The sequence below is a fragment of the Mytilus trossulus genome, chromosome 6, assembly GCF_036588685.1.
Source record: "Mytilus trossulus isolate FHL-02 chromosome 6, PNRI_Mtr1.1.1.hap1, whole genome shotgun sequence".
In the NCBI taxonomy this organism is placed as follows: domain Eukaryota; kingdom Metazoa; phylum Mollusca; class Bivalvia; order Mytilida; family Mytilidae; genus Mytilus; species Mytilus trossulus.
This window is the reverse complement of record NC_086378.1, coordinates 53,099,469-53,115,227: the sequence shown is the minus strand read 5'-3', so window position 1 is coordinate 53,115,227 and position 15,759 is coordinate 53,099,469. Positions and strand designations below refer to the sequence as shown.

The 15,759-nt window shown below is 31.6% G+C and overlaps 1 protein-coding gene across 1 annotated transcript; it reads left to right on the top strand.

Moving 5' to 3' along the window:
* The first annotated feature begins 573 nt into the window (after positions 1–573).
* Positions 574–14,165, top strand: LOC134722807 (amiloride-sensitive sodium channel subunit beta-like). The gene is made up of 9 exons (XM_063586433.1): positions 574–621; positions 1,971–2,303; positions 5,727–5,953; positions 8,779–8,856; positions 9,371–9,462; positions 10,574–10,731; positions 11,458–11,535; positions 11,995–12,118; positions 14,083–14,165. Exons 1-9 carry the CDS (start codon positions 574–576, stop codon positions 14,163–14,165), a joined length of 1,221 nt encoding a protein of 406 aa, XP_063442503.1.
* The last annotated feature ends 1,594 nt before the right edge of the window (positions 14,166–15,759 follow it).

The window sequence follows — 15,759 nt, the reverse complement described above, 5'->3', positions numbered from 1 at the left end:
TCAATACATACTAAATGACAATTGTATATACAGACAAAACTCGACGACTAAAGGTTTACATAGAACAATGCAAAACAAAGAATAAAACGATGTCGTAAGTGTCACTATTGGTTTACGGATGGCAAATTTCGTGGAATAAAATTCAATTGATTAAAGCAATTATACTAGTCTTCAGTCGCATTGACGTCTAGTTGCACGTACGTTAACATGAGTAAAGTAAATCCAGGGAACAGTCTCACACCGGACATAGACAACGTAAGTAAATAACTAAAAAAATAGTATTTTTTGCAATACAAAATAAAGAAAAAAAGGAATTAACTGATTATAGTATAATATATATATTTTTATTTTTTTAATATGTTAATTTAAAATCATACTAAATGACATTTGTATATACAGACAAAAATCGACGACTAAAGATTTACATAGAACAATGCAAAACAAAGAATAAAACGATGTCGTAAGTGTCACTATAGGTTAACGGAGGGCAAATTTCGTGGAATAAAATTCAATTGATTAAGGCAATTATACTAGTCTTCAGTCGCATTGACGTCTAGTTGCACGTACGTTAACATGAGTAAAGTAAATCCAGGGAACAGTCTCACACCGGACATAGACAACGTAAGTAAATAACTTAAAAAATAGTATTTTTTGCAATACAAAATAAAGAAAAACAGGAATTAACTGATTATAGTATAATATATATATTTTTTTGTTCTTAATACGTTAATTTAAAATCATACTGAAACCTGAAAAATTAGCTATTAAATAGTTCAATAATACATGTCAAAGCCACTGAAAACTGTTACCATCAGAATATTGTCTTTCCATTTTACTGACTTGGTATCAGCACTCGGTCAATATCAGCCCTCGAGCCATGCGGCTCTTGGGCTGATATTGAACCTAGGGCTGATAATACATGCGATATAAAAAATGCCATGTAATAATCTGATAATATACATGTACCTGCACTGATATCGGATACCAGGTGACAAAGATCACCGCTCCTTCAATTATTCACAAAACACGGCACATATATCAGTCATTGATTATTCAATTATGCTTCAGTCTTAATCCCTATAAAATATGAATCCAATACGACGAATCAAAGTCGACGAATTGTCATGTGAACTCATTCAAAAGTTATTAAAAGGGGTAAGCCATGTTAGATCTGAGGTATTCTAAAAGAATATTAATTTTTGTGTTTATTATTTTTTTTTGTCTTTCTCCGAATTGCAACGAATTCCAGATATAAAAAATAATTTTAAGCTGTTCTCATAGTAATTTTTCAAACGATTTTAACCAATCATATTCCTAGAAATGTGTAGGAGGTAATATAAATATATATACATGTACCTGCACTGATATCAGATACCAGGTACATGTAACAAAGGTCACCGCTCGTTCAATTATTCACAAAACACGGCACATATATCAGTCATTAATTATTCAATTATGCTTCAGTCTCTTTCCCTATAAAATATGAATAGTCAAGCATCCAGGTAGATAATATCAAATAGATCCTCTTGGACAATAGCGTTTTAATTTCGCATGTATTTATATTTATTATTTAAATCTGAAGTGCTAATGTTTGGATTTTCGAGCTCCTGGTGAAGAAATGTACATTGTCTGTTCTATTTATGAAATACAATTTAAATAAGTCAAATCATGAAGATAAAGGTGATTTACCACAGGTCAAATCACGTAATTAACCCAGATCAAAACTATCAATATCTTATTGAAACGATCTATTACAAGTTCCTTAGTACCATAAATAGGGTGTTAAAAAAGTAAGCATCGAATATTAATGCTCTCAAGACCGTTTTCTTTGAAGCTCTCGACGCGTACATTCACAATGCTGCTGAATTCCTATTTGATGATGTTATATAAGGTAACGACTATTTTCTAATCTATTTTCAATTAAACATGAAAAGTATATAAAAATTTAAGTATCCAGTGTTTTTTTCCAGACTCCTGCAGATGACAAAAACCCAGCATTGTTAGAGAAACTAAAAGAGCATGGCAATAATTCAAATATCCACGGAATATCACATATCCTCGGCAGAAAAAACAATTTCCGAAGACTGTTATGGATCATCCCATTCTTGTTACTAGCAGGATTTGCAGCCTATCAACTGTTTAATGTAATGGCACTATACAAATCTTATCCAACACAGACTAATGTAAAACTAGATTTCAAGCCTCTGAAAATGCCAGCTATTACAATATGCAACATGAATCCAATACGACGAACCAAAGTCGACGAATTGTCAAGTGAACTCATTCAAAAGTTATTAAAAGGGGTAAGCTATGTTAGATCTGAGGTAGTCTAAAAGAATATTGATTTTTGTGTTTATGTGATTTTTTTGTCTTTCTCCGAATTGCAACGAATTCCAGGTATAAAAAACATAATTTAAAGCTGTTCTCATAGTAATTTTTCAAATCCCGTAACAATTTTCTATTTAAGAAGCAATCATCCGTAAACAATGTAAGAACCCGTTGATTTGTTCACAACATCCAAGTCAAAATAAAAAAAGGTCAAAACTAACATGAGACTTTAAATTCAAAAGAATCTATCCATTTTATGCAGCACAATATGCCGTGACTCGTCAGTCCCTATAAATCACACTGTAATGGTGTATAAGTAATCTCAACAATAACAAGTCTAAAAAACAAATAAAATGCCACAGCCCTAAATGTTCTGTTTAGATAGCTAAGATATTGTTTTCGTCTAAAAGCATTATAGAAAAGAAAACATTGACAATGAGGTAGCGAAATAACAACCTTATCATATTTTTGAAAAACTGAAAATGCAATTAAAGGTCAAAATATACATACAATGGGGTTTTCTGCCACACAATATCGTATGTATTTATTACAATGTAAACAGTTATACAAATATTTAGTTTTTATAACAGCGAAATGGAAAGGATTTCATGTTTACAATTGTTTGTGAAGGTTTCTTAATATACTCGTGTAGCATACACTCCATTAAATATATCAAAGAGACATTTTCCCCATGCCTTACCGGTGAATCATATAACCGTTTGATAAATTGCACTTTGATCTGAAATATACAACAAGATTCATATTTAACTAATTTCTTTTCCAATATTCTTTTTATTGTATAGCAATATAATATTTCAAACAGAAAGTAACAATAAGTTCGCCTGCAATAAATTCTAATCTAGTGCAATAAATCTTCAAAATTCATGACGTCATCAACGACAAAATCTTAGTTCAAACCAATTTTAACTTGCAAATATTATATTGCTATACAGTAAAAGGGATTGGGGAATATTCATGCAATAACCCTATAATATCATAGGGAATCGAACCATTAACCTCAAAATTGTTTATTACAATACATAATCTGTTGAAAACAAACCAACAAAGGATATAACAATAAATAATTTATTTAAAATATTTTAGTAATTATTGTTATCATGTTTAAACATATGTTTTCATCTTTAAATACGACAAAACAAACAGACAAAATCGTTTAATAAATCTTCTCCTTAAACTTCTAATTTTCCGTTCCAAAAATTTTGAAATTACCTCAGATAATTTATGACATAACCAATACTATTCCAGTTATGTATCATTGGTTACAAAGCTTATGATCATGAATTGGCCTCGATATTTTATACAGATATATCAAGATCAATAAAGCTTTCATGTTGTTATTTTTACAGAAGACTGCAATTTGGAAAAATATAAATCTACTCTATGTTACATAATAAAGCATGAAAAAGTAGAGTCCGTTTATTAAAATTACAACATAATTTTTTTTTTCAAAACCCGAATGGTCCAGAGAATTATCACATGTTCCTTTTTTATGAGTTGCAGTTATCGAACACTAATAACTTTTTTTCAATGGCAATTCGTTGTGGTTCTCGCAGGCCATTGAGTTTTGTTGATGCTTTTTCCTTTTCGAAATCAAATGAATAAATAAACTCATCATTGATACCAGGACTAAATTGTGTATATACGACAGACCCGCGTTTCGTCTTCAAAAGAGTCATCAGAAACGCATGAAAACAAAAAAAGTTAAAAAGGCCAAATAAAGAACGAAGTTGAAGAGTATTTAGAACCATAAATCCTAAAAGTGTTGCCAAATACAACTAAGGTAATATATGCCTGAGGAAGAAAAGCCTTAGTTTTTCAAAAAATCAAAATTTTGTAAACAGTTGATTTAATATAAGTTAATATAGCCATATCAACGACAATTCATGTCAGCATTGAAATGCAGAGTAGAGTAAACAAATAACTAAAAATGTATTAAAATCAGTTCAAAATGCACCCTGAGCACATCGTCTTTTCTCTCAAGCATTTTGTACAAAGCTTCCAGTCATGCGCAACATACGTAACGACTGGTTGTCCAACGGAAACGAACTGACATTCTTTGGTTTTGTGATGTAAGTTAATTCAAAGGCAGGCCTCACTTAATGCACATTCTATTGCACAATCATTTATACTGAGGATAACGCTGGATGATATTAAGGTCATAACACCATATGCTCTTGTTACACCACAAATAGTCCGTGAATGACACTGAAAAAAATTAGCCCCTTTTATAGAGAACAATTTTTTTTTCAAGATGCATGGATAAGGCTTTCATAATTTATAAAGCATAACAAAAAGTGCCGTTCTTTATTGAATTTTACTTATCGTTTTCTCTCACTGAGAAAAAACAGAAACCCAGAGATACCAAAATGTGTGTATTTGATAACAGAAATATGTACTTGTATTTCATTTTTATTCAACATGAGACGTTTTCTTGAGGGTTTCACAATTAAATAGCAAAAACTGTCAATAGTGACATATTTTGTTAATTTTCACTTTTATCATAAATAAACTTATCATATATATCAGGATTAAAAGTGTGTATTTCAGTTACATCTCTTGGTATTTTGAACGAATATCTTGCATTGATCTAATTCAAGCCATTTTTTTAATAACTTACAAGAGTGCTCAACAATCCACATTTCGTCAGATCCATATCCATACACCTACGTCTTGTATAGGTATTGGCGATGTGTCCGTCCAATCCATAAAAACTCCTGTTTCATCCGTTAGAGTTATCCTTTCTGATACTTACCATTCCACTATTAACGTCCTATATTCCAAACAGTTTAATAAACCAGGTGCACCAAAAGGATGTTGTTCTTGATCAATAGACCCATTCCGACGTACACGTAGAAATACTTTTTTATTAGATCTTCCACCGATGCATATTTTATAAAAGTCTAAAGACTGTAGATTATTTGCAGCAGATAGTAGAACAAAGGCGTTCGCGCATGCTTTAATGTGAAATTTTATAAATTGATTTTCTGCAGGATATATTTGGTAAGTTGACAAACTGGTATACTTATCTACATTACTTGGAGTTTTGGCGGCACTACTGTGTCCACTGTTCATGGTCTTTATCCATACTTTATCTACCTACAACGTCAAAATTCAAAACCGTAAAAATCAAACAGACAAACCAAACACTTTCCACAGCATCAAAGATTGAGCAATCCGAACCTTTTAAAGAAAACCCAACCTGAAATATCTCAGGTGATGTAGAATGCAAAACTTCTAACCATGATACACTTACAATGTATGGCAAGCCTCAATCAACTGTAAAGCGCAATAAGAACGTGTATAATACATATATATTGAACTCTATGAATATAACCAAGTATGAATTCACAGTAACATACACCATAATATGATTGTAGGGAAATGTTGATGATGCTATTCAACAACGCATGGACAATTTCACAGATATTTGGAACTCTGATGCTTACTATTATGACTATTATAACTATTATGGAGATTCGTACTCGAACGATAATAACGATGACATGAACATTGCCGATAATAGTACTGTTGTAGTAGCAGCAAGCATTAGTCCGGGAAATATTAAAAAAGAACTACTTTATGCAGAGCTTACTCATCTAACTTGGTATTTATAACTAGCATAGTAATAATAATGATAGTATGTATTAAATTCAGCACTAGAAAAGCAAAATCACGAAAATACTGAATTCCGAGGAAAATTCAAAACGGAAAGTCCTTAATCAAATTGCAAAATTAAATGACAAAACACATCAAACGAATGGAGAACTGTCAAATTTCTGACTTGGTACAGGCACGTAGAAAATGGTGGATTAAAGCTGGGTTTATAGCGCTAAAACTCTCACATGTATGACAGTCGTGAAGTAAATGGTATTGTCACTATATTTCTAATCATGAAATATCTCCTTAATTTTAAAAGTTCTTACTTATTGTTTACTCCATTAAAGTAAATAAGTATAGCTTGCAAACAATTAATTTCATAAAATTGAACAAAACGATGCTGTGCAAATAAAAATGTTCACAACCTGTACTTTGTTTTAGATAAGAAAAGTGCAAAGAAATAATCTTGTACGTAATTTGTAAATTTGATATCACTGCTGGAGCAATATTCGTACTGTATGTGTTTAATACATGATCACTTCATAGTTCACACTGCCGTTTTATCTTAATTTGGAGTTAATTCATGGTGGTTTAGGTTCACTTAGTTTGCTTGTTAATTTCATAGTTTAAATTTAAATTGCGTAGTAAGTTTATCACTATAAACCCGAGTGTCAAAATTGTAAATTTGCCTGCAATATTTTATCTGATTTATCTAAGTATGATTATAAAAAACTAAATCATGATGGATAAAATGGAATTTATAACACTAATGATATGTTAAATGATTGCTAATGAGAAACCTAGCTACCATGGACCTATAAGATACATGTATGGGACAAAAAAAGAGTTAAAAGTATGAATTAAATATTAATTTAGTTAAAACAGTTAAACAGTATAAGTTGAGAAATTGTCGTGTGATTTTAAAAAAAAGGCTTAGTAATAAATCTTAACATCTTGACAAGTTGTTTTGAATTGTCATTCGAAATCTTACGTGACGTTAAGCATCTGCATCTGTTTACGTTATTTGATTTATAAAGAATAATGTATTATCAAAATAATTTTTATATGATTTGCATTATAGGGAATACGTTGATATGATTGGTCGAAAGGTTTTCAGGTAGTTGATCTCGACGTTGGTTAATTTTCAATAGACGACGTTGACCGAGCTTATTTTCGTAAACAATGTGAACAAGATGGCGGCTATAAGAACATCCACGTTAAAAAAGATTGTTTACACTGCACGTTCGCCGTCAGATTAAATAATAATTAAAAAAACAAACATTCGTTTGAATGATAATAAGGTTTTTTGCAGTTTATTTTTTTATCAGATATTAAATTTTCATTGAGTACATATTTTATGTATATCTTTTATATTCATTTGATAAAATTTACTGTTTGCAATAGCATTAATTGTTCTAAAAAATAAGGATGTTCTTATCCCAAGCATAAACACATTGCCGTATTTGACGCAACCTTTATCAACTTTAAATCTTCAGTGCTGTACAACTTTTTCACTTTCGATCTTTTATATCTGGGCGTCACTGGTGAGTCTTGTGTGAACGAAGCGCGTTTTTGGCGTATTGAATTTTAAACCTGATGCTTTTTGTTATCTATCAATCATGTGATTCTTTGTCTAATACGTTCTTCTATTTATTTGTATTGTAGTCCTGTAATATTATGTTGTCATTTCAATGTTATATTTAACTTTGCCATTAAAGTGCGAGATTTGGCATGTCACAAAACCAGGTTCAACCCACCATTTTTTCCTTTAAAAATGTCCTGTACCAAGTCAGGAATATGACCGTTGTTATATTATTGTTCGTTTCTGTGTGTGTTACATTTTAACGTTGCGTCGTTTGTTTTCTCTTATTTTTTAGTGTAAATTCACATTGCGTTTAGACGTGTCACGGTACTTGTCTATCCCAAATTCATGTTTTTGATTTTGATGTTATATTTGATATTCTCGTGGGATTTTGTCTGATGCTTGGTACGTTTCTGTGTGTGTTACATTTTAGTGTTGTGTCGTTATTCTCCTCTTATATTTAATGCGTTTCCCTCGGTTTTAGTTTATTACCCTGATTTTGTTTTTTGTCCATGGATTTATGAGTTTTGAACAGCGGTATACTACTGTTGCCTTTATTTGCGTAATCCAACAAATTCATTCATGCGCTATGCCTATTCAATGACATAGACATACAACTTACGTGTGATAGAGGTTACAAGTGTGGAAAAATATATTCCCTATCTCCAATTTTGAAGAATTATCAAAACTAAACGACTTTTTAAAGGAATTAATTGGTGTATGAACTGGAGCAACCCACTCACAAACATATCATGAAAGATATTAATCCTGGTTCCTTTGATAACTATCTTCTTTCGTTCTTCTTTAATACATTTTTAGAATTATTATATATGGTATCAAGGAGACTGGTCTTTTCGCTAAATTCTTATCTGTGCGGTTTGATAATATATCTGAAAACGGTCCTCTTGAGAATGTTTAGAGACAGTTTTAAGATAAGTATTTGCTGAGGTACGCACTTTATTGTATGAAAAGCTTTCAGAGCGGATTTGTAATTATATTGTCCATTGTTCAAAGGTTAGTAAATATAAATTGACTATAGCTCAAATTAGGCAAGTGTGTGCATGTCGCTGCTATAGATGATTAGAATATACGCTCCTTGTCAATTCTTTCCTATATATGAGCTATTCATATGTCGTTCATAGTTGTGTCCTTTCATATGAAATATAACCTTTTGTATCATGTGTACTACATGTACAAAAAGTCATGTACTTGTAATTAAAAAATTGCAATTTGTTTAATTGTCTACTTAGGGATGAAAGGTATTTTGCTGGTCACCAGTATTCAGATTTTGTGATGAGTTGTGAATTCAGAGGTGTTCCATGTGATTAGTAAGTATCTAAAATTAAGCATCTTTAGGATAACCAATTTTTATTGAGAATTACCAATACATTAAACATGTTAAAATATACAAGCATCTGCATATACATGTACTCAACTTTGATTAATATGTCACAGAATACCATTGGATTTTGCAACATCACAAATTTGTTCCACCGTAAAATGTTACTGAACTGTTCATAGTGCTAAGAACTATATGTTGTCACGACTCGTTAACCTAACTATTGATATCAGGAACTGGAACAATGTATTCAGGAATATAAATTTTGATACTTACAGAATTAAAATGACTATATAAACCATAGACTGTTGATAGTAGACGTTAATATGATATTTAACAATTTAAATGTAACTTAAAATAGTAAATGTGGTATGATTGCTTATAACAAAAGAATATTATATACCTTCACAATCAATTACAACACGTGACTGTAAAACATTCAAATTTGACCGGGCTCTAATACCAATTGATAAATATTGAAGACGAAGTGTGCTTTTTTTCAGCCCAATTGATGAATACTTGTCCTTGGATTATGGTAACTGTTATACCTTGTATTCGAGAAAATACATAGTCGGGGCACCCACAGCTACTTCAGGTAACAATTTTATAATGACAATTTTATTTGAGTTTGAAACGATCTTCAAGTGTGACACCCATCGAATCACCCTACCCGTCTTATCTATATATATGTATTGTCAAAGTGTTTCAAAGACGTTTTATAATGTTCTCTAGTAACATTTCTACTGTAATTTGTGATTGACTCATTTAGTAGCCAAAACACTTTGTTTATATGTCGACGATCAATTAGACACGATCACAGATACCGACAGCCCTAAACGTGGTAGTGAACATAATTTTCCTCAAAGGTGTGACCTATTTTATATTTCCCGAAAAAAATGTATGTCATGTATCATACTGTGACACATATATTATTAAAAAAATACTTTATTTGATTTACTTATCCTATATTTTCTTTATTTATAACGGCTATTTGTTGGTGATGAAAATCGTCATCCGGATGTGGACTTTTGACGAAAAATTATGTGCAAGATTCAAAAATACTTAAAACATTATGTTCGGAGTTTTCTACCTACCACATGTACCTAATGGACAATTTTACAAAATATCCCATGCCTATAAATTGGTTACGACCGATACGCATTTCTATGCTCGATTTAAAAATGATGAAAATGACAAATCAAACCCGAATATAAACAAGTTAAGAATTCACAAAAACCCGGTGCATTTGAGACTATTTATACCTAGGGTAATACACTAAATGGCCAAACCAACGAAAGTGTCGACTGCAGGGTTGATCATACCCTGAGAAAGATGAAACATCAGTTGATTCATGAGGAGCTTCACCGAACTCACCTTATCCGTCCATCACTTGTCCAATACCCACTTTTATCAAACATTCCACAAAGAGTACTGAACACAATAACAATTGTTCGAAAGCTAACAGTGATCAGTTATAGCGTATACATAATATTACAAACTCAAAGACCCTTTGTTTCTGAGTTTTGAGTTTTTGAATGCATAGTGGGGGTGTGGTTTGTATGACAATGCTGAGAACGTCTTGTTACTGTAAATGTGCAACTTATAAGGTTAGGAAATGGTTACGATGGGAAAAAGGATCATAACTAATATATACACTCACCTTTTCATATGACATTGAAATGGAAGTGTTTTGAATTTTGTTAAAGGATTAACATTGAAGATCAATCTGGAAAACTACGAATCTCTTGCATTATCAGAAGGTTATGGAGCAATATTGATGATTCACGAATATGGACAACAACATCCAGAGGACCGTGCACTTGTTATCTCTGGCGGGACAGAAACTCATGTCAAGTTACAAATGGTAAGGAAATATTATGTAGATCTAATAATTATTCTCAACAAAACCAGAAAATGCATACATTTTTCTTAACCGGTCAATTGCAGGAAAGTGAAATGTCCTAGACAAATTATAAATTCATTTGTTTGAGTTCGGGAAATTGTAATTAATATTAAACTTAATAAATTGTGTGTGTCCAGGTTACTATATTTTAGTTCATTCCAAGTGACATTGAAAACCAAAAGTTGGAAAGCAAGGGCTTTATCAATGTGCGCGTATTTTTAATAATGAAAAAAGGGGCCTTGAAAAGGAAGCCAAGTTATACAATATCAATAAACTCGTCATAGATATCAGGATAAACTGTTTATCATTTTTATACAAATGACTCATCAGTATCACTTGAATCAAACAACTTAATAATGCTAAATTTTGCCTCAAGGGCCTGGGACCATAGTTTCATACTTATTCCTATATCTCTTAAGCGTAACTTGGGATTAAGCGTCGACTGCTTATCCAAAATATTTATGATACTATACAAATTTATAGAGTATATGGTATAGTATAGAGTTTGTGGAAAGTATCAATAACCTAGTACGGTATAATTTAAATTCTAGGTTTATAGTTAATTTCTTGGATTGTCCTTGGTATTCTTTGAATTTAATCGAACTGTCAAACACATTACTGGTGAATACAGGAACAATAAACACATAAAGATGTACGATATATTATTCTCTCTAAATCTAATTGCAGAAGCAAATAAAACGTAAAGGCTCTCCTTATGGCGAATGTAACAACCGTCCATTGTGGGATCCACTATCTTCAGTTTGGGTAAGTAGACAATATTTCTAGATTTATAAAAATACACTTTTAGGAAGTTTGGGAGTTAAACAGTTGGATGTTTTGTACAAAAAATGTACCTCTTAATTGCCTTTTAGTCGAATTATTAAAATTATACTCAACTAGGTATATATTAAGTAACTCTGCAGAAGATTTATCATACAAATGAAACATTTATATCATGTTTATGTAAACTAGTTTCTTCTTTTTTTATATTCGCTTACTTTAAAACACCTCTGTGCAAATGTGTTGATATGGAGTAAAACCTATTTGTAATTAAAACAAATTATTTAAAGTTTAAATCAATAGGTCACTTTCAAGTGAATCTGTGGAAAGTACCATTTAGTTCGCAATATCTTGACTCAATTTGAATTTCCACTTACGCTTGTAAGTGTGTGCGCTCAACATTTTCAGTTACTTTAACCATTAATAAACTATTTTCTTTAAAAGGGATGCATAAAAGACTGTCTTGAAGAAGCATACTCGCAATATTGTCAATGCCAGAATAACTTGATAGTCAATAACGATACAAACAATAACGTAGCTCAAAAATATTGTAAAGAAACACCATATGGTAAGTTTTATGGAAATAAATATTCCTTGTATGCAAAATCGACCATGCACAACCATACAAAACTAAGTTTTGTACGTTTAATCTTTAAAGTCATAAGAAACCTCAAATCAAAAAAAAAATGCATATGATTTTAATAACTCAATTAATAGTTTTCATTATAAAACTTATGTACATATACTTTTTTCTGAAGAAAATTCTTTAATTTATTCAAATTTAGAAGAAGTTTACTTTATTTGAATAGCTTCCTTCCAGCAAGCAATTCCCCCGACATATTTTCCGTATGCAAGGTGACCTCAGTGTGACACATCTCGTAAAAATCCGGTGACCACAATACGCATGGATGTCCTTAAAATAAACTATTATCTGAACTTACATGTTAAACACGTGCTCAATTTCCATGCTTTTTTTTTTTCGTCAATTGTTGACAAACAGATGACAATCGTTAAACTTCGGCTTCAAAACACGAACTTTAATTACCTGCCATATTTTCAAAACAACACTGACCGATTGAAAACAAAATTGACAATGATACCAAATTTACACGAAAAAAATGATAAATTCGAGCACAGAAGACTAAGTTTATGATGTTTGTATGCATTGGTTCAAGAATTGAAAGAACATTATTTTTCACCGGTCACTCGTTTCTTATGACTTTAAATTATGTTTACTCAAAAGTAAAATCACAAAAATACTGAACTCCGAGGAAAATTTAAAAAACGGAAAGTACCTAATCAAATGGCTAAATTAAAAGCTCAAACACATCAAACGCGTGATTAACAACTGTCACATTCTTGCTCGACATACAGGCATTTTCGCATGTAATAATTGGTAGATAAGTCTCTAGAGAACAATTAGAAAAAATTTAGAAAAGAAAATAGCTCTAACCTCATATAACACATTCATCTATCATTGACATTTTTAGTTTTATGGTCCCGCAACGAAGTTGTCGGTGCCATGTAGTTTTACCCTTGTCCGAAATTCCGTAATTCCTTAATTCCGTATTTCCAATATTCCGTAATTCAGAAATTCCGTCATTCCGTCATTCCGCAACAAACCATTATACGTACTTTTTTTCTAAACGCCTGCAGATATTGGGATGATTTTTTGTATGTGAGTTAATCATGATGAGCTGCAGATCAAGTTTAAGTTTCGTTCAGCTCCACTTATTATTTGCCAAAATTACGGGCTATGGACTTTGAGAAATTGTTGAAAATCACAGTTATACATAATTTTTTCTAAACACCTTCAGATATTGAGCCGATTTTTGGTATGTGAGTTAACCATGATGAATTGCAGATCAATATTTAAGTTTCGTTCCGCTCCACTAATTTTTGCCGAAATTACAGAGATTGGACTTAAGAAAATGTTGAAAATCACAGTTATACATACTTGTTTTCGAAACGCCTTCAGATATTTGGATGATTTTCGGTATGTGAGTTAACGATTATGAGTTACAGATCAAGTTTAAGTTTTGTTCCGCTCCCATTTTCTTTGCTGAAATAACGGATTTGGACTTGAGAAATTGTTGAAAATCACAGTTGCATGTATACAGACTTTTATTTAAATGCCTTTAGAGATTGTGCTGATTTTTTGTATGTGAGTTAACCATGATAAGTTACAGGTCAAGTATAAGTTTCGTTCCGCTACTCTAATTTTTGCTGAAATTTCGAGCTTTGGACTTTAATTAATTATTGAAAATCACAGTTATATGGATTTTGTTTTCTATACGCCTCTAGATTTTGAGCTGATTTTTGAAATGTGAAACTACTATCATGTGTTTGTATAAAAATTGCAGGTTTTTCAATTTGTTTGGACGGGGCCATTCGTGTTGCTTTGACACATCTAGTTTAGAGTTTAAGTCTAACATGAACATCGAACGAATCCGAAATTAATCGCTCTTTGTCAATCCATCTGTCGGTGTAATAGTTGTTCATGGTTAACCTTGATTATATGGATTTTTTCAGATACAAAATGTTCAATTGACATCTACAAAACAATTCTGGAAACTGACGGATACTGTGGCTGCCCCCCCCCCCCATGCAAGTAAGACATTTAGTAAACAAATAGTACGAAGATACAAACATATTATATAATATATAGATTTTTTTTTCAATTTAAGAATAAACAAAATATTCTTGAAGACATTTTTTTTTTATCAGAAACACACCCTAGCGTAGTAATCCTGAAACGAGTATTTCAGATAGAAATAGTTAAAGTATTGTAAAAACATCAATGACACAATAACAAAACCAGAATGAATTACCAATAACAGCATCTACTTGAATGAATACATATAAATTATAGAAAAAGGAAAATAAGACGGTTTCCATTGTTTAGGTTATCATGATGGGATATTTCAATTGTTACGAAAAGCATAATCTTTTAAATTTATCAATTATTTCATTTACTGTTGTTGTTAATTTTGTAGTGAAAAAGTTTATTTACAAACAATATCATCCAGATCATGGCCTCACAAGGATAAACAGGTAATAGAATTAAGTCAATGGACCGAACACATCAAATTATTGCATACTAGGCATGTATACTGTACATGAAAGAAAATTACCTGAAAATGTTGCCTTCAAATATGTTACAAGTATGTGAAATAAATTTTGATAGAAATATCACACTAAACATACTTACATGTATTTATTTACTAGTCTCCAGGCACTAGTAACGTGATAAAATCAGTTCATAGTGGACGCGTATTATATATAGTTATAACAACAACGATAACCAAGCAGCTAACTACAGTTTATATAATCAAAATTTAGTATAGATTATTAAGCCATACCGCTGTGATCGTATAGTCTTTGTATTTGAAATGTTTGGATTTATTAGATATAGGAAGATGTAGTGTGAGTGCCAATGAAACAAATCTCCATCCAAATAACAATTTAAAAAGGTAAAATTGAGAATGGAAATGGGGAATGTGTCAAAGAGACAACAACCCGACCAAATAAAAAACAACAGCAGAAGGTCACCAACAGGTCTTCAATGTAGCGAGAAATTCCCGCACCCGGAGGCGTCCTTCAGTTGGCCCCTAAACAAATATATACTAGTTCAGTGATAATGAACGCCATACTAATTTCCAAATTGTACACAAGAAACTAATATAAAAATAATACAAGACTAACAAAGGCCAGAGGCTCCTGACTTGGGACAGGCGCAAAAATGCGGCGGGGTTAAACATGTTTGTGAGATCTCAACCCTCCCCCTATACCTCTAACCAATGTAGAAAAACAAACGCATAACAATACGCACATTAAAATTCAGTTCAAGAGAAGTCCGAGTCTGATGTCAAAAGATGTAACCAAAGAAAATAAACAAAATGACAATAATACATAAATAACAACAGATTACTATCAGTTAACTGACATGCCAGTTCCAGACTTCAATTAAACTGACTGAAAGATTATGATTTCATCATATGAACATCAGGCACAATCCTTCCCATTAGGGGTTAAGTATCATACCATCATAACATATATGAGAAGAACATAACCCGTGTCATGCCAACAACTGTTTTTAGAATAAATGTCTTTAGTTCCGACGCAAAGACCTTATCAGTGACTCAATATTAACGCCAAAATATGCAATCTTTAATGACTTGACCACAGTATCGTAATTATATCCCTTCT